The sequence below is a fragment of the Haliotis rubra genome, unplaced genomic scaffold, assembly GCF_003918875.1.
Source record: "Haliotis rubra isolate DU_JTF1 unplaced genomic scaffold, ASM391887v1 Scf638, whole genome shotgun sequence".
In the NCBI taxonomy this organism is placed as follows: domain Eukaryota; kingdom Metazoa; phylum Mollusca; class Gastropoda; order Lepetellida; family Haliotidae; genus Haliotis; species Haliotis rubra.
Genome location: NW_025767344.1, coordinates 302,104 through 323,020, shown reverse-complemented (window position 1 = coordinate 323,020; position 20,917 = coordinate 302,104). Strand labels below are relative to the sequence as shown.

The following is a 20,917-nucleotide window of genomic DNA, read 5'->3' as shown; positions in this document are numbered from 1 at the left end:
GAGATAACAGTCCCAGTCAAAATCCTGATGTTAAATACCTTAAACCCCATCAGTTTGTAACACGGGTTTGTTGATTTCATATCTGTGACCGAAGTGTCTCATCTGGGGCCATGTTGATAGTGCGTGAAACTCTTATTGTGTACCCACAGTGTCAGATACATTGTGTGTTCCTGTACTTGGACTAATGTATCAATAGAACAGTTGTACCATTCAAGGAATAAAGTATGTATGACTCATAGGTAGAAGTCAACGTGAAGTATCTAAAAGCCTGAACAATGATAGTATTGAAAAACTTTCCCATTATCTAGATTGCCTTCAGCTCGTTGGCAGGTGCTTGTTTTTGCGTGCGATTGTGTTCTGAATTATCAAATATTTTTCCAGGGATTGTTTGAGCCTTCTTTCTCCATGTGTTATGTCAGTTTGTTGTTTGCTCCAGTGATGATGATACATGCGTTACACATGGCTCTGTGTATACAACAAAGAGTAGTTCAACGGCTGGTTGTTACTCTATCTGTGTATGCTCAATTCACAAGCCCTTAACTACTGAAGGAATCATACACTCATTTAAGACACCCTTTGAAATGTAAATTAAAAGGTAAACTTAGCACATTAGGAAGTCATCATGATTGTCAGTGATGTTGGAACATGACAGAAGTTTGTAAATAAATAATCTTTTCATGTTTATAGAATATAGTAACTTTGACGCCGTCTCTCAGGGTTTGCGCGTAATACTTTTTACTGTTACTTGCTTTGTCCTTGCTTGTGAGTTAAAGTAATTCATTTCTAGCCATTTGTAACTATAACTATAACTATTTGTGATGGCGTGACAATAAGTGGCAGTTGGAAGGTTGGACACGAGAGTAGCTTCATAAAGTAGTGTATTTGGTGACCCATGACAGAAAAGGGGAGATAATCCATCTATATTGGGATATTGTATGTTGAGATAAAGACATTTCTTTTCAGTGGGGTGGACTGACAGAGATGGCTTCTTGGCTGCTCAACAGATTCAGTGTTCCAATCTGCTAGGTTTCTACAATATAGCAGAGACAGAGGGATTAAATTTTTCTGTCTGCGTTCTGATCATGTGAACGGAGAGGTTAGTTTCATGGGAAGCTACTGGTACTGTTACACATACTTCTTTCTGCACTTGTAGACATTGTTTCAGAGCCTTTGTTCGCCATGTTTTCAGATCAGCCCCAGACACGGGAATCTACTAGGTAGTTGTGTATGTCAGGGGAACAAATATGGAAAGTTTCACAAGGTATGTTAGCCAGTCCGAATGTTTGCCATCTGAGTTTTCTTGAATTCACAATGTGTATTTAAATGCAGTTATTGAGGCTGCATGGTCAACCCATTCCTCCATTAAACACAGTCATTGAGAAAGTTAAAGCAATCTAACTGCCACGCTGGGGGCACACAGACTGTAGTGTGAGATGTCTCTGGCCATCTTATGTTATTACCATGGCAACTGACAATCATATCCATGTCCTGATTAAGAAACTCTTGTTACATCCTCATGTATCCTGGAGTGTGTTATATTCAGTATCAGTTAAGACTATCTTATATTGTATTTTTAAACTTTGAATATTTTTTCTCTCAAAAACTTATGTGATGTTTGCAGATGCACAATGGCTGTAATTGTTTTCATTTGATTGAAATGATTCTTAAAAAGACAAGTATTTGTCACAGTAAATGATCAAAGCTTTAATATTTAATATTTTTCATATGTTCTACACAAAAGAAGTTGAAGACCCTGATTGTTTCATTTTATGTTGGGGGCAGTGGGGTAGCCTAGTGGTTAAAGTGTTGGCCCATCATGCTGAAGACTCGGGTTCAATTCCCCACAAGGGTACGATGTGTGAAGCCCATTTAGGTGTCCCCTGCCGTGATATTGCTGGAATATTGCTAAAAGCAGCGTGAAATCATACTCACTCACTCGTATTACATTGCTGAATCTGTCATACCTCTCATCAAAGCTTTGGTGTTTTTAAACTTCTGCTTAATAGTATATCAAGCATAAACTAATTGTAATGACAATTAATAAATTGCCATGTGATATGATTCATAGTTCTTTTTCTGTACCCTCATTAACCCGCATAGGCTGTTATATAATAACCACAGAGATTGACGCCACTGTGCCTGGAGGATTAGTGCAGAGTGTTGTATATGTTGTCGTAACGCCTGTCACCTTGACTGCACACTGCAGTACGACATATATTCCTATGTTCCTAACATTAATGTCAATCAAATGTATTTATGAAGAGCGTGCAAGGTGTTGAAAGCAGCTGTATTGAAATGAAAATGAAATGACTCATGGGTAAAGTGACTATGACTGACTGAGTCGAGATGCACTGATCGGGTTACTGTGTTAAGGCGACTTGCATTGATCTAAAGTATGTAGGCTCATGAATAGACAGCAGTGTTATGTGGTAGGTTACGATGACTGGCACCTCCCTGGTGGACTAAAAGTCAAGAACTGTCAAGGAAGGTTTTCACCTGTCATTCTGCGTGTGTTAGCATGCTATGTATCATCTTGTATTGTGTAGTGCTTCTTGTATCGACAGTAATGTTGACTGTCAGGCAACTTAAACTATCCAGAATAGGCAGCATTATAGATAAATCATGAAATTTTATCAGCCATTTAATCCAATTGCACTTTTGTAGAAGACAATATTAGATAAGTTCATTTGTTGATTATTAAAGGTAGAATCTATTAATTCCAATCTCACAACTCTTTTATCGAACTTAGTTTACGCTTTGTGTCCCGTTGAAGATCTATTATATACCATGCTCAGTGTATTCAGATATAAGGACATGGTTGACAATGGAGAAGACTATTGCTGTGTAGGAATTGTGTCAGTATGTTATGGAACTTTTCTATATGACAATTCAGTCTTAATCAGGGATAGACCGCGTCATACCAAAAGACGTTAAAATATGGTACTTGTTGGTCCCTGCCTGGTGCTCGGCATTAATGGGTACATCAAGGACTGGTCGGCTCGGAGTCAGTATAATGTGTCTGAGTGGGGTATTCATGCTTCACTGCGGCATGGTATCTCAGTGGGCTAGCACTATAAAACCAGCTTCAGTCTGGGCTAGTACAAGCAGCAGCACCTACACATACACACGCATGCGTCGTCATATGAGCGAAATATTCTCAAGCACGATGTTAAACCCAATTTCACCTCACCTCACCAGTGATGATGATCTACCATGCCTCAACATGCTTGTCTCCCTTAGCTTGATATCAGGATCTGGTTTCACTCCCAGACACAGCTCTGGTTGGGATCAGTGTGCGAAATAGTTTCCAAATTTTGCTAGCCATTCAGGCTGGCTATGCCTGAAAGTTACTAGCCCACAAAACAATTCACTAGCCCGAAATTTGAATGAAGACGCGGCTTTCATCATTTAGCTGCTGACATGATGAACATTTTATCAGGCCATAATCTTGCATGATTTAAAAGTGTATAACTTAACAAGTCGGAGAGTGACATATTTACAAAATGACCCCATGAAAATACACTAGCCAGTCGAGCCAGAGACTGTGGAGACTTACTAGCCCGACTGGATTTTTACTAGCTACGGGCTTGCAGGCCAGTGGTTATTTCGCAAACTGGTTGGGATAATGGGTGTTTCGGCATCAAACCTTGTGCATCGATATCTATATTTTCAGGTGACACATTGCTTTTTCCCGAACATTAATGAGGGGAGCATTGAGATCAAGTGTTTATTCGCAAACATTCATGGGGGCTCCAATGTGACATGGTGCTTATACCTGAATATTAATGAGGGGACCATTGTGATCAAGTGCATATTCGCTAACATTCGTGGTGGCTCTGATGTGACATAATGACTGACTTGGGGGGGTATTCTGAAACATTTGTGGAAAGACCACTGAGGGTTATTCCAAGATTGTTAGCCTTAGAAAGTACTAACATGTTTGTGGTTATATTTGCTGAACGTATTTGTGACGGTGCATTGCATGGGATTGTCTGGTCTTTGGATCCAGAGCTTGTTTTCTACCAGCAGTATTTACACTTGGTACCAGGTAACTATTGCAGCCAGTGCAATGGTATCCATCTGCAACTGGGGGCTGTCTTCACAGTGGGCTGGACATACAATTATTTGTGTTTCTGATACATGTGTTTCCACTCACCTGACTGTACCAGTCATAAAAAACAGCTTCAAACTGTGAATTTAATAAATGCATATTTTTTGTCTCAGACTGACCATGTCTGAGGCATAAACCCTGAGTATGATTTCTCCACCATGAATTGCTATGTTGTTGATGAATTCTAACAGACATTGTGGGTTGTGGTCATGTGGCCAGAAGCACAGGATCATGGCTATATTGTTCACTTGCCATGACAGAAGCTGATCTTGGCTGTGGTTGTTCCTCAGTCTGCTAGTGTTGCCTGCTTCCTCTGTTGACTGTTGGATTCTGACCACTGCAACACGACTCGCTATACTTGTCTCTTCCAGTGTATACCCTGCTACTGTGGTCAGCTGCTTCCATGTTCAAACTGTCTTCAAATAAGTTTGTGGCAACATTGACAATATGGGGTCTGTTTTATTTGTCCTTACTGGATTCATACTATTCTCACAAAAATAGTTTTAAATGGAGAAGGATTTATCTGATGCCAAATGCTCTTGACTCACAAATTGGGAAAAATTTCAAAAATGTTTTATCCGAAAAGTTAATGTCAGTTAATTTTTGTAGTATTTTAAAGAATCATTCAAAACAATAATGCCTCTTCCATTTCCCTGGTCTTCTTTTGTACACTGAAAACCTGGGTTTGATTTCCCATGAGTACAACCTGTGAAGGCCATTTATGGTATCCCCTGCCATGCTATTGTGGGCATATTGTTAAAGCCATACTATATTAAGATGAATTTGGGAATTAAATAATAACAATTTTGGAATATTTACTGACATATGCTACACCAATAGGGCTGAACATCATTCGCTGAGCAAGTGTAGTTAAACTGTCTTCCTTCCTCCTTCCACCCAAACCATTACGTGTCATTTTTCACACATATTCAGGATTCTAAGGGGGGGCGGTGGGGTAGCCTAGTGGTTAAAGCATTGGCTCGTCACGCCGAAGACCCGGGTTCGAATCCCCACATGGGTACATTGTGTGAAGCCCATTTCTGGTGTCCCCCGCTGTGATGTTGCTGGAATATTGCTAAAAGCGGCGTAAAACCAAACTCAGTCAGTCAGTCAGTCAGGATTCTAAGGTGACAGCACAAAGTTTAACCACATGTGCAGTTGTAAACTTGAGAAAGAAACAATCCCCATACGAACCATTAATTAAATATGTATTCCTGGCAAACTATTACTCAAATGTTACAATAGTATGTTACATGATACTGTGACTTGAAAGTGTGTTAGGATTAGGCCCCAAGTGTTTTCATCTCTGAATGATTAGTTGCCACAAGCCTGATTTGAAACTGTTTCTTGACTTTTGTCTTGCATCTCTCCCGACCTTGACCTTATCTGACCTTCACCTCTTCTCATCTTTTTCAGGGACTATCTAGCATCTGGCACTAAGGTATGTACCTAACCATCTTGCATCAACTCTTCCCAACCTTGTTTACACCCTACTCATGTTCAGATTATTTTCAAACTTCATCTTCCATCCATTCACTTGTTGCTGATGCCTCTCATTCTTGCTCTGAAAGTATTAATAAACTAATAAGACATTCATTAAAAGAACTCACTGGTGTGTGAAAAATAGAGAATGGCTACTTTTATGAATTGATCTTGTCCAACTTATTATTTAATGTTATAACACACTTTGTCGACAAAGAAGTATGTTCAATCCATGTGGTCGGAAAGAACATTCATGTTATCACTTATAACGTTACATATCTCAACACTGAACAGGTAAGATTTATTTTTTTATGATGTTTTGTGTTAAGCAAGATTTATGACTCTTGTTTGTGTCTGGTTTTGATCAGTTTACCTGAGAGAAGTTGTAATGGGTCCTGTAATAAAGTGCCCTAGAATGTGATTGATACAGAAATATTTTTATCCTATGTATCCCAATGTCTGTGTGGGTTCTTGCAAGCGAGACAGAGAACCAGTATATCAGTGCTATTGGGGCAGTTGCTGCCTGAATAACGGACAAAACCCTTTCCACAACCAGAGGAAAACAACCAGCTGATGTTGTCATTTGGTAGAATTATGCAGGGTTTCTAAGTTTACAAATGAATGGTAGTCCGAGAACAGGACTTGTTACCTTGTGGATGAACACTTTCACCATTTGGAGACTGTAGACAGTACGTTTATAGTTGAGTAGTGAATGCAAAACTGACTTTCTGATATGGAGTACACCAGTTGCGCTAGAAGTTTCTTTCATCACTCCATGGCAGTTCATGTTATTCATGCTGGAGATCAACTTCATGTCCACTGTTGACACCTACACTCACAACCAAGATGATTACAAAAGTGAGGTATGTCTGCAGGTCCTCCACACTTGTTTATGTAGTGACTTCCCATTGGTTAAACTTGTAGGACATTGACTATCCAAAACGTCCCCTAAATCCTCATTGTTCATACATAAATTACTTTATATTCAGAAAATCTTGCTTTCTGATGCGATTTTCTAAAAATTATCAATCAGCATCAAAGGCCGATCCAGGAATTTTCAATTGGGCTTCACCAATGCAAAACATTAATTTCAATGTGGTCTTTAGTCATTTTCAAAAGGGAGGGATTCGAACCCCTTGAACTCCCCCCTTGGATCCACCAATGAGCATTATAGAAATGATAATGATTGCTTCCTTCATGATTGTAATACTGTAAATCAAATGGGAGACATTGCCCTCATCTTGTCAGAAAGATGAAAGCGAATAATGTTACCTTTGGTTTTGTAGTTTGTCGACCATGTTTGGGTTTCCCCTGCATATTCTTCTTTGTGTGTGTCAGTGTCTCAGCCAATGAGTCCCATCTCTAAAGAATGGATATACTTTATTAGCCATTTGCTAGGCATCTTCCAAATTAATTTAAGTAATTTCACTCCTTGCAGCAATATGAGTACTGGCGTACTGAGTTACATGAGGGAACATGATGCCGAGAGTTGTACGGAATCCTAATATTGGACAAAGTTTTCGTTAGATAGTATTTATGTGAATAACAGATGAAGACAGTATATAAAGAGTTTGAAAAAGGTGGCTTTTCCAATATTGGGTAGGAATATTATAATAATGGTGTCTTAAATGAACTCCCAAATCTTGTAATTTTCTGATGTGAAGGAATATCCAATCATTTATTTGTTGAAGCATGAAGTCATTATTGATTTTCCATTCTCCTGATGACAAGACGGTGGGGTAGCCTAGTGTTCAATCGTAACAACAAAGACCTAAGTTCGATTAGCAAAAGGATACAATGTGTGAAGCCCTTCTTTGTGAAGCCCTAATATTGCTGGAATATTGCTAAAAGCAGTGTAAAACCTCACTCACTCCCTAAGAGCTAAAATCCCAGCCTACATAAAACATACAACATGTAGATCTATGTTGTTACATTCTGCAATAGTAATTAATAATGTAATTGAAATCCCAAGTGATGTGGATTAATATGGCAGTAGACAGTGTTACATTTGTTGCCCCTGTCCAGTATACCTGGGAATCTCTGCATGACACAAAACCGCTGTTTGATACCTGTGTAGATGCACCCAAAATATTTGTTTCTCACTCTAGTTTACAGAGTGTTCTATCTCTGTGTAAGCATAAATCAACCAACTCATCAATATGTCTTTGTCAGTTTCTGGCAAATAAGTGGACTGTTGTTGAAACAAATTACAATCCTTTCCTCTATGCAAAATTGTGGAATTACACATTATTATCTCCCCTTGTTTGGTTTCAATATCAATTCTTTTATCAATCTCACTGGTTGTGACAAGCAGTATGTTCATTCTCAACTCCCTGTACAGTATACAATCTGTGTGTTTGTATAGCTGAGAATAAAGGATGGTTGCTGCAATATTTTGCCACATGGTTTCCACCCAGACAAATAAAGGATGGTTGTTGCTATGTTTTGCCACGTGGTTGCACCCGGACGAATAAAGGATGGTTGCTGCTATGTGTTGTGGTGTGATAACACATTGAGTGCAGCGGAAAACCCCGGCAGAGGATGACACACAGTGCTGATGTGTTTTGATGAGTAACAAGCACCTGGTAATTAGTAATGAGGAGAAGCTTCATGCCCGCCACCAGGAAATGCCACATACACAATTCATGCTTGTCATATTGGATATCGGTGTAATTTGCTAAAGCTATTAAACACGATAATTTGGCATGCTGTTGCTTATTTTTACGTCTTCAAGCGTTTGATTTCCCCATGTTCTGTTGATGTCTTTCCATATGGTTATTATATATGTTTTTATTCCACTCCCTTCTATAATCCCCAGAGTGCCTCTGCCAGCCACGCCCTTTATTAAATATTGCTTGGTTGAACAAATCATTATCAAAGGGAGACCGTCTTTCAGCCCATTCAACAACTTTCTTTGTTTATGTTAAGATGAAGTCTCGATGAAAGGTAATTATTTGAGCATATCTTGGTAATATCTGCAATCAGCTATAAACTTCCTGCACTCTAACTGTGTAAATCAATTTAATGTATGTTTCTCTGAAACCCAGTTTGTTTGTTCTGGTATGTGATCAATATGCCTGCTTTTTGATTATTCCTCTCTAGTGGGTTAGTTATCTATCAAAGTACAAGGTAAACTGCGCACATCTAGGGACGAGGGGTAGGACAACAGTAGCGACAGTATACAGGGAACATTGTGTTAGGTCAGTCAGCGTTATGAAGCTTTATCACATGCTGGTTAGGGTTAGCAGTGCAATAAAACAATCCAATAATATTGTTATCAATACCCCAGGTGACCTCTGGACATCCATGTGGATGATTTCTTACTCCAAGACTTGCTCAAAGTAGAAGATTCCATGAGGGATTAGATAGTGTTGTGCTGATGAAGCTGCTTATGTACATACTGCATGTCGTTTAGGTGCTGTATCAAATATGGCGAGCATTTTTGAAATGTTGTTACAGTGAAGAATAATGTGTCTGAAAGGGATTATTTTACAAATGAGTCATGAGATTATTACACCTGTGTGTTTTTGTAATGTATGTGTAATATTTTCGGAACAGAAAATAACATTTGGAAACATCTTGCATAATATTTATTTATTCCTTATAAATATGCCACAATAATGCCTGTTTATCACAGTATGTAATTAATAATAAGGTCTAGAGACACATTCCTGTGGAATATAAAGTGTATTAGGATGTGTTGGTTTGAGATACATGGAGTATAAATTTATGCCCATAGTATTATTAAAGACACTGTTGGACCCATGAAGTCACTGTATATTATTGGGAATAGAGTTTCAGTTGGCAAGGGGGCTGTTTAGTAGCCTAGTGGCTAAGGCGTTCGCTCGTCACGCCAAAGACCCGGGTTCGATTCCCCACAATGGTACAATGTGTGAAGCACATTTCTGGTGTCCCCTGCCGTGATATTGCTGGAATATTGCTAAAAGCGGCGTAAACCCCAACTCACTCACGACAGTTGGCAGGATATACTGTATTATTGTTAAAGAAAGCATTGATTGATCAGGCGTGGAGTTACGTTTATTTATGTGTATATATTGAAATTGGCTGATCATATGATTGACAGCAAGAATGGGATGATACTGATACTCTTTGAATGAACCTGTCTGTGTTGGAAGACTGATATTTGAACTGAGACCATTGGGATTCGGGGACTGGCAGTGGATGAGTGGCATTAAAGAAACAAGCTTACCTGCCTTTGTGTTATTTCTTGTTATTGTGCTCTAATTGTACTGCGCTTCAAAGAGCCACATGAGAGTTGACATCAAGAGACCTGGGAGAGCAGGACTCTTCACACACAGAGAAAAAGTGCCTTTGTGTCGACAGTTGTTTCCTCCATTTTCTATGTGAAAAGACAATCCATGCCCTGACCAGGAAAGACTTGTCTTCGTCCACAGTACTCGGACACAGACCAGGAAACACTTGTCTTCGTCCACAGTACTCGGACACAGACCAGGAAAGACTTGTCTTCGTCCACAGTACTCGGACACAGACCAGGAAAGACTTGTCTTCGTCCACAGTACTCGGACACAGACCAGGAAAGACTTGTCTTCGGTCCACAGTACTTTCGGACACAGACCAGGAAAGACTTGTCTTAGATCCCACAGTACTCGGACACAGACCAGGAAAGACTTGTCTTCGTCCACAGTACTCGGACACAGACCAGGAAACACTTGTCTTCGTCCACAGTACTCGGACACAGAACTGAAATACTGACCTCGGTGAAGATATGCCAAACTCATTCATGGCATAGAATGTGTAAACTGAAAGATTGATTTATGGACCACTGTTCATTAGTTTTTAATAAAAACATTACTTGAGTTGTTAGTTGAAACATTGTGTCCTTGATATCAGCGAAAAGCAAAATATTGTCAGGATGTGTTACTGAACCAGAGGAGATAGTTCACTTTAATGTTCAGAAACTAATTCCACATGATGCAAAATTGCACAGATGCTTGTAAGAATTGATGAAATGAACTTTATAATGACTATAAATCATTGTGATATGGGCTAAAGTAACCAGAGATAGGGCAGTGTATTTGCATTCACACTGTGTTGTGATCTTCATATGAAAGAACTAATTGCAATTCCTTGACCAGCTTAATGAAGACAAAACTTCACGTTTTCTACGTGATAGCAGATCAGCTTACAGTTTGAGAAGTTAATTTCCTTTGCAAACCATGATTTATTTGGAGCTGTGTATTATTTCAAGAGAAGGATCATTAGAGGATATTGTTAAATGGATTGTAAATGTCATTCCTGTAGAAATAAATAGATGTTTGCTGGAAGAAAACCAAGGAGTTTTAATTTCAAGTGTGAGCATTTTTGAGAATCCTTTTTTCTCTCAGAAGTGCCGACAGACAAATACAATGTAGGGGAAATAACTCTGTATACCTTACTGACTGCTTGGCCCAATTCTTGATTAACACCAATTGAACCTGGGTCAGTTTGCAATGGCAGATATTAATGAATTCATTATTCTATAATATTTTATAAAAAGTAAACCAATGAGAACATGTCTAGTTTACAGCTTGATTCAGCATAAAAAACAAACACAGAAATCTAAGACAATGATGTAAACTGTCCACTTAGTTCAGTTCATTCTGACATATAAAACAAGTGGTCAGGACCAAAAACAATCTGTTTTATCTGTTGGTTCTTTTTAACAAGTGTTTGTTATAAATACAGTTTACTGTAATTAAAGGAGAAAGAATTTCTTTTGTTATAATGGGTGAGCTTGTAGCAGACTAGTATTAGAAAATCATTCTTGAATTGCTATCAGTGGATTTGATGGTAACGTAGTGTTTATCAGATAAGGACATGATTCACATGAAAGGTGTTGAGAATTGTCAAAAATGATTATGAATAAGAAAATATAATAAATTCAAAGATAATAACTTGATTTAGCCTTTCTATCTATCATCTACATCTATCTATCTGTGTTTATTGACTATAATAGTGAGAATGTCCTATGAAGTGTACTTTGTAAAACACATCAGCTTTGAGGAGACCTAGACTAATGCTTAGTCTCTGAATATATATAATTTTGATAGTAACAAACAAGCCCATTTAAATTGAAAAGGAGCCCCAGGGAGACCAGAGATTCAAATCTGAACCTGAGGAAATCTAGACTTGCTTTATTTAAGGCTTTGGCACTGCAGAGAGGGCTTGACAGTAGGGAAAATAATGTGGTTCAGGGACTGTGAGACAGACTAGAGGAGACCCTGCAATAGACTTATTGCCACAACAATTGAAGTAGAACATGCTTTCATCAATACGAAAAAATGGATTACTGATTTGATTTGTTTTCTTTGTGGGCACAGACCCGTGAAGATCCGGGGTAGAATAGGTCTTCAGCAACCCATGTGCTTGCCATAACAAGGCGACTATCTTGTCGTAAGAGGCGACTAACGGGATCGGGTGGTCAGTTTCGCTGACTTGGTTGACAAATGTCATCGGTTCCCAATTGCGCAGATAGATGCTCATGCTGTTGATCACTGGATTGTCTGGTCCAGACTCGATTATTTACAGACCGCCGCCATATAGCTGGAATATTGCTGAGTGCGGCGTAAAACTAAACTCACTCACTCACTCACTCACTTTGTGGGCACAAGCCAGGTGGTGACAACATCTGCTCACAAGCCTAAGGCCCTGCAGGTTTGAGTCCCAAGATTGATTGGCACAGTGTATGAAATTCCTTTCTGGAGTTATCTGCCGTGATATTGCTGGAATGTTGCTAAAGACATAGTTACTGGAATTGTGGAAACAAATTCCACAAAGCGTGCATGATATCAGTGGGAACAGCAGCACAGGTTTACAAGACTTCACACACACTCATTCACTCACTCACTCGCTCGGCGTCGAGGTAGCCTTGTGGTTAAAGCATTTGCTCGTCACGTCAAAGACCCTGGTTCGCTGCACGACATGGGTACAATGTGTGAAGCCCTTTTCTGGTGTCCCAAGCCGTGATATTGCTGGAATATTGCTGAAAGCGGTGTAAAACTGAACTAACACACTCACTCACTCACTGAAATTGATCTTAAACAATGCATATTGTAATACATTCATGACAAGTGTATGCATAGATATTATCTGGTAAATGTGCTGTCCAAGAATGTCTTGGTTCTTAAAGAGAAACCGCTTGTAACCATTACAGATTAAGACTGATTGCATGTAAACTTTGTCAGATGTTAACCACAAATATGAATATATGCACCGGTAAGCAATATTAAAATAAATGGCAAGTGACATCAGATGCTGACCGAGCATTGGGAGCCGGACACCACACCACCCTTAATCCATCTCCTCTGATAAGCTACTGTCTGAACTACTCTGTGAAGTTATTATGAACTTTTGTAAATGTAAGAATTGACTGCAACAGGTTTATGGAGGTGTAAATATTACAACTGGTGTGCACAGTGTTTTTTTTTTTAACCTCCAAAAATATTGGTGTCCATTCCTAATTGCACAGATGCAAAGTGAAAATTTCTTCATATATGCTAAGGGTGGTGAGTTAGCCTTGTGGTTAAGCGGTTGCTCGTCATGCCGAGAACCCGGGTTCGATTCCCCACATGGGTACAATGTGTGAAACCCATTTCTGGTGTCACCCTCCGTGATATAGCTGAAATATTGCTAAAAGCGGTGTAAAACTAAACTCGCTCACTCACACATGCTGTATATGAGTGTTGACTGCATCGATACACCGATGATGGCTTATCGGATCATGAGAAGTGAAACTGATGAAAAGTAACTAACAAAACAGGATTTAGTTTACCATGGGCATACAATGACAATAAGACCCCGACATCTGTTGAAGGCTCAGCACTTGCCTCTGTAATAGGATCAACTCAGCACTCTTGTCCCCAGCTAAATGCCAATGATCCAGCTTACATTTGTACATGAGGAACAAGTCAACATATTTATTTTGCCAGTGTTAGAATTGCATAACCAACATCCATGTTTGAACATGTGAAGTATTAATGCAGTTATCTCCCCCTAGCTGAGCCCACAGGGCACCGTGGTGTATGTGTTGAGTGGTATTTGCAGAGGAGGTAATCCTTGGTGTCTTCACCCTTGGGCATCCTGATTCAAGCATAATGAAAACAGATTCTGCAATGTTGTCTATTCTTATGCTGTGATTAATAGCCGAACGTTTTATACAGGGCAAAGGAGAGGAATTTTAACTAAATTATTATGTAAACAACATTCATGGGACTTTTTTCATTACAATGGAGTATTGATTCAGTAAAGTTGAATTTTGCCTCTTAAAATTATACTGCAGAGAGGACTGCAGGCAGTTGGGAGCTGGGCGTGCATTTTTATAATTGGTTTGCACGGAGTTGCTGTCAAAGCAAAATATTTTTGAATGTCATTTGAATTTAATTTGTTAAATAAAGTCTGTTATTGATATGAACTTTTTATTGTTGAATGGTTAGCAGTTTCTTTGGTTATTAAAAGTGAAGATATTTAATTGTAATTCAACATTTTTCTACAAATAGAATACTAGCATCACAGAATAATATGGTGTTTCACTGTGACAGACTCATACTGAACATTAAACAGAAAGATTGAATTTCTAATGATAGTGTGATGGTTACCTGATATTACAAGGAGACTTGTCAAGGAAAGAACCATTATAACAAGTACTACAATAAGATAACTGATGCCCGATACTTGTCGTCTTGTGGGAATACAGATCGGAATAGGTCCCCAGGACCTTGTGCTTGTTTCCCTGTGGGAATGCTGAGATAACTGTAGTGTGGATTGGGTTATTACAAAACATGACACAACTGATGATATGTCATCCTACCTCAACTGCATGAATTGTTGCTTATGCCATAGTTTTAATGGTGGTTGGGTAGTGCTCTCACTGGTTGTAGCACAATCATTGTCCCAAACCATATGACTTGAACAGTGTGAAAAGTGCAAGCACACACTCACTCACTCACTCACTCACTCAGGGCGGTGGTGTAGCCTAGTGGTTAAGGTGTTCGCTCGTCACGCCGAAGATCCAGGTTCGATTGTCCACATGGGCACATTGTGTGAAGCCCAATTCTGGTGTCCCCAGCCGTGATATTGCTAAGCTTGAATATTGCTCAACTCACTCACTCCACTCACTCACTCAAACTCAAACTCACTCACTCACTCACTCACTCACTCACTCACTCACTCACTCATCCTCCTCCTCACTCATCAGTCCTCACTCACTCACTCACTCACTCACTCACTCACTCACTCATATATCAGTCCAGTAATGATATAAAGATTCAATTTACATCCAACCATGATGTTATTGATGAAATTGAATGTCAAATTAAACATTCTGTTGAAAGTTGCCACCTGTGGAGGTCCCAAGATGGAGTCCAAGTGTTGAGAAAATGTCAGGAAGTCTTGTGATACTGTCTGTTTAATTATCAGCATGTCTCCTCTACTTCTTCCTCTCTGGTGACGCTGGAGAGAAAGACTTGTGGTCGTCTGTGTTGTCTTTACAGCGGCAACAACAGCATAATTGGTGATTAGTGAGCTGATGTAAGGCAGTCGCGGTGTTTGGACAGGATCACTTTCGCCTAAAAAATGGAAATGGAGGGTGGGAGCGGGAGACATGTTCGGAGATGTTTAGTTTGGTTCGTGCAGGGTATAAGTATTTGTTGACTGTAGATTGTACGAGTGTTTGTAAAAGTGTATGACCATGCTTTGCCTGTGGCTTTATTCCTGCTGAACCAGGAGAGACTGAAGTATACCAAGGTGATTAAGTCGCCAGTCAAACCGGGATCAACTCTGGGTATATTACGAAGATTTATACACCACTGTCCTTGCACAGTCACCCAGTGTTTTACGCAGTATTGATCCTGCCTAGCTATTGCACCAACAAATTAAATCCTTTTAATTTATCAGTTTTATCATGAAGGGACAGTTGTCTGTTTGTAGAGAAAAATGACCCTTTAAGTGGTGAAATGTTTGACTTGTTAAATGTCACTCACGGTCTACAAATGGAAATTGCCTTTTCTAAGCGAGGAAAAGTTTATACAGAAAATGTATATGAAAACTTTGATGTATTTTTTCTGAAATTTCTTGATGTTTCTGAAATGTCATGTATATCTTGTCATAGTCTATATTTTCCCCATTTTGTTTGGTAGTGATATTTCAGCTCTTTAAGGGAATGTTCTCGTGTGGATGCTATTTTCTTGTATCTAATCTCTCACTGTGCATGGGAACCTGAAACAGGAGATCCCTGCAGACTGATAGCAATCTTTGTGTGAGGAGCAATATTCCAGGTTGCAGTTCAGTGGCTCAGAGCGCTGTGACATATCACAGAACAAGTTACCATTAATGTCTTGAGGGGGTACAAGAAGTCAATGTCTTTAAAAAATTCAAACACTTGAAATAGTTCTTACAGTAAACTGACATATTCAGATGCAAATTGAGAGCATCTGTGTCATGTGTAACTGAAGTTCAAAGAAAGTGGCTTTTTCTACTTGAAAGAGGCTTGTTCCATTCTACATTGTATAATATGAGGAAGTCTGATCATGTTTTTTTAAAGTCAGTTTTATTAAATATAAGACAAAATATTATGGATGTCAACTTCTTCTTTATTGTATACACAACGTTTCTGGGCTATTCCTTGCCCTTTTGTCATTTTCACCTGACATCCATAATATTTTGTCTTATACTTGAATACCAACTTCTGTATGCCTCCAGGACTTCAGTGATAACAAATACTATGTGCAACAGAACAAAAAACAAACAAGTAAACTTCTATGGAGAAATACCGAGTTAGTGGTAAATACTGTTCATGTATGTAGTGGGTAGCCGAAATACAGCTTCTTGGTGATCCAGTGTTGCTAGCCTGGTGTAATCAAGGTATCCCTAACCTTAAGGTTTGAACCTTCCATGTGGACTGACAGAGAGAAATATTCTCAACAACATTTCACAGATTTGAATTTTGTTCAGATTTTAGGCAAAGTGGATTGGACAGTTTTTAACACGTAATTATGGAGAGAGGTTGTATGTGGTGGATAGTTTGTTACTTTATTGATATTTCATTTCCGATTTGTTATCATAGATGAAATATTTAATAGAGAAAAGTTGATGAATAGCAGTTGGGTATAGAGAAGCGTCCCTGTCGCCAATGCCACATTAAAAATTGATTATTTCAATTGAGCATGTGTGTGGCATTGGAAGGTGGAAATGTGTCCCCCGATAGCTGCAAATCGTGATTATGTATGTCGTATTGATATGCTGGAATGATTGAGTGGTCGGGAAGCGACTGATGATTAAAAAGATACTGTTTATGTCCGATAATGACGTGTGTGCATCCATTTTCTCTGATTGTCATCGTAGTGGAAGAGTAGGTAAACAGTGATGTTGAGCATGAAAGTCAGGCCTGTGAGAATTGTGGATAGGAACCCTGAGCCAGGGGACACCAGGGGAGATAACGATTTATTGATAGGCAGATCAGTAGAGCATGGTATTAATAAGGGTGTACACTGATGTATGTACTAATCAGTTCCACCAGAGGGCAGCACTACCTACCCGGCCGAATCTCCCACACATTCACTCTCCCGAGTCTGATTAGCACATGCTTCCATAGCAACCCACATAAACAAATAATAACCTTTTGTCACACATGAGAAGTAAGTTGAAAAGTATTGATGGTGTATGGAATTGGCAAAAAATCAATAGAGTGCATTGATTGGTACAAATGTCAGAAACAGGTTTTTATTGACTGCAGCTCTAACAGTCTAATGAATATGTAGAAACAGCTTGTATATTGTTGGGGCAGCTATGGGAAAAAATATCCTGTTGTTATATTCATTGCTTTTCTTTCTTATTCCATACTAATCAAAGAAGATAGGTTTGTGTTTTCTTCATGAGAAAGTTCTGATTGTTGTGACCAAGTTGGTGACATTGAGAGGCCTTTGACTATTTAAACAATGAACTGGAAATGATGGGTTTCACTCTTTACTTCCAGTTTCAGTTGTGCTTGTCATTTCCTTGAATCTGGTTGCATTGTCCTACAAGGAAGATGTACCAGCTCCATGCAAGGGGCCACATTTATTGCAGATATACAGACACAAGGAACTTTGTTAGTATCTGAAAATATATGATAATATGTATGAAAAAGATTGTATATGTTTGGTCAGAATACCAACTTGATACATCCTCTGAAGATTCTAGATAGAATGGGTCTTTGATAACCAATGTTTGTCCTAAGAGACAACAAATAGGAACGGGTGGCGAGGTCTGCTGGTTTAGTTGCTGCATGCCATTGTATCCCAGTTGCCTAGATCGATGCTCAAGTCAGTCACTGGATTGTCTGGTCTGGTCAATATACGCACCTTTGTCATATAGCTGGAATGTTTGCCATGTGTATATAATCCAACTATGCATAGCACACATCTGTCATTAAGAAATAGATAGTCAAACTTTATGCATTCTTTCCCTTGAAACTGCTTTTTATTCATGTGGGTTATGTAAATAGTTAGAAATGTTGTTACTGCAATTCTACTGAAGATGGTAATTGCTTGGCAATGTATGAAGGTCAGAAATAAGATATCTTAAAATTGTGTTCATTGTGGAACTGATCTCTCACAGTTTAGTACCACTGATTTGGAAAAAAACCATTCTGAGTTTTGTTGACACATGCACTGTATTGTTTGTTTGTTAGAACAATGGTTTGTTTGTTAGAACAATGGTATGAGGTATAGTTTATGTTTGGTTTCTTGGTTTGTGTTGAAAGCTGCACTCAGCAATATTACAGCCTTCTGATGGTGATCTGAGACTGTCAGTGCAACTGTACCCAACAAATGAATGCATTTCCGACCATCTGGTAACATACGATGATGATGATGATGATGTTTATGACATCTGTTGTATATCAGTATACCTAACACATGCAGATCAGCTTTGCTGATACTAGATGTTCCGGCTACCATCTGTCAACAGGCCACCAAACACCTCAATGTTTCGGGGAAACAACATATGATTAGTTGTCAGGCATGCTGTATGACACTGGAGAGTCACCATGGACTGTACATGCAGATTTACTTACCTGGAGGGAAGGTGTAGGGGGTCTTAAGTTTGAGGTTTCTTTTGTTACTTATACTTTGGACCAAATTGGAAGGGTTCCAAACTTAGGCTGGCTGAATATTCAACAGATTAACATTTACAGACTGTTGTGTGCTATTGTTTCAGATTTTCTAATCATCACATCGTATGAGAAAGAAAAAATAATTAATGTGTATATTAAACGAAATAGAAAAGTCGTTTATATTAAGATTTTAATCAGATTTTTATGTTGCTACATGTTGAAAAAAAAGATCAATTTTACGGATGATATTTATTTAAAGTTGCATGATTAGGTTTGATCAGGTGAGCTTCAGAAGTGATTTGTTGGTACTTGGTCCCACTGCCATGTGTGAACAATGCCATCTGTGTGACGCTAGCCTAATTAAGGCGGCAAGAGGTGTTACAGTTCCTGCCTGCCTTGCAAACAGAGTGGTTGGTGATTAGCAGCCATTAGCAGGGAATTGTAAGGGCGACCTTCAAGTGCATCCCAGAAGGACACATCGCATTTGACACCGACAGTCATGCCGCGAAGAGGCTATCGTGTCTGTCTGATGAAATAAGTATAATAAACTTAGATAACTCTGGGTATTTGTGGCATTTGTGCATTAATATGATACATTGTTGCAATGTCTTCCCACTTAATGAGATTGGGAAAGGTGAACTGCCAAATATAGTTGGATTTATCATTTTACTAGGCTAGATTGACTCAAAGAATGTAGGGTTTCATTGTGCTAAATCAGGTAAATGCATCTGTCACATCCATCCTATCTGGAAGTCTGTTTGATGATGACATGTCTATACTGCAAGGTTAGGTAGCCAAGAGGTGTTGATTGGGGAGATGAAGGTCTTGGTTTGGTTCCTCAAATTGCCACAGGGATGGAGGGGTAATCCTAGTGGTTAATGTGTCCGCTCATCACTCTGAAGACAGGATTTGATTCCCCACATGGGTACAATGTGTGAAGCACATTTCTGGAGTTTGCCGCCGTGATATTGCTGGAATATTGCTAAAAATGGTGTAAAACTCACTCACTCGCATTCGCATTAGGTATGATGTCCATGCTTTCTGCTGCCCAACATGATTAACTTCGATTATTTGTAAAATTGATTGAAGACCTTGCAACCTGTCACCCACTGCACAACACTACTATTTGCAGCGAGTAATTTATTTTGCAGATTTTGCACATTTTTAAGTGATGGATATCTTTAACTCTGTTGCCAAAGTGTTCATATTTCTGTTCAAAGATCATGGTTGATTTGTGTGTCAGACAATGTTGAAGCCTCTCTTGGTGTGCACAAGCATGACAGTGGTTTGAGGTCAGTATAAGGGATGAAACGTTCTTCACTTAATAAGAGGGTGGTGGAGTAGTAAGACAATTAAAGTGTTAGCTCATCACACAGAAGACAGGTTCTCACCTGGGAACAGAATGTGTAGATCCCATTTCTGGTCTGTCCTGCAATGATGTGACAGGGATATTGCTAAAGAAGGTGAAAACACACTCACTTGCTCTCAATGAGATTATGTTTGATTATGATTAAGTACGATACGATACATATCGTGATATTTTACCTGCGATACGATACATATCATGGCACAGTATTATTGATTTATAATGATTTATTTCAAGGTATTTGTGTATAAAAATAACACTATTTTAATAAACAAACAAGTAACTCTATCATACTTGTGTATTTGTCTCTAAATAAGTACTTTCACATGTTTAAGATATAACTGTTTTGAAAAAAGGTTTTGTATCGATACACCAGTTGATGATACGATAGCTGTATCAAACTTATATGTATCACGATGTATCGATGCATCGGTGAATCGTCCCTTCCCTAGATGTGGGTGCCAATGGTGCCAGGAGATGTGAGTGGTGGTGGTGGTGGTGGTGAATTTTGTATGCAGAGCATTTTCCAGATGAGATTGGAGCGTCTCCAGGTCTGTTTCTTCTGGTAGCGTTAATCCAGTTTAGCTAAGGATAGGAAATATGTCTGTGATCACAAGTCCTTGCACCTGGCATGTATGTGGAACTGATACAGAAGTGCTCGCTGGATGTCACCGTGTGTAAGGTTCAGATACCAATGTCATTACAAGTTAGTGCAATCACTTAGAAATTTACTTCCTGAGTATAACGAGTGGCAAGAGCTAAAGTTAGAATTGAATTGCAAGATCTGTTGAAATGATCAGATGTAGTTTCAGCTGATGCAATAGGCCGGACGTTTCAAACTTTTATCTGT

The 20,917-nt window shown here is 39.0% G+C and overlaps 1 protein-coding gene across 1 annotated transcript in view; it reads left to right on the top strand.

Annotated features, from left to right (window-relative positions):
• LOC124256738 (polypyrimidine tract-binding protein 1-like) overlaps positions 1-20,917 on the top strand; it is a 130,813-nt gene that overhangs the window by 9,317 nt on the left and 100,579 nt on the right. Inside the window, 1 exon segment of the mRNA XM_046690701.1 lies at positions 5,528-5,552. Within this exon segment, the coding sequence (XP_046546657.1) occupies positions 5,528-5,552 (25 nt within the window).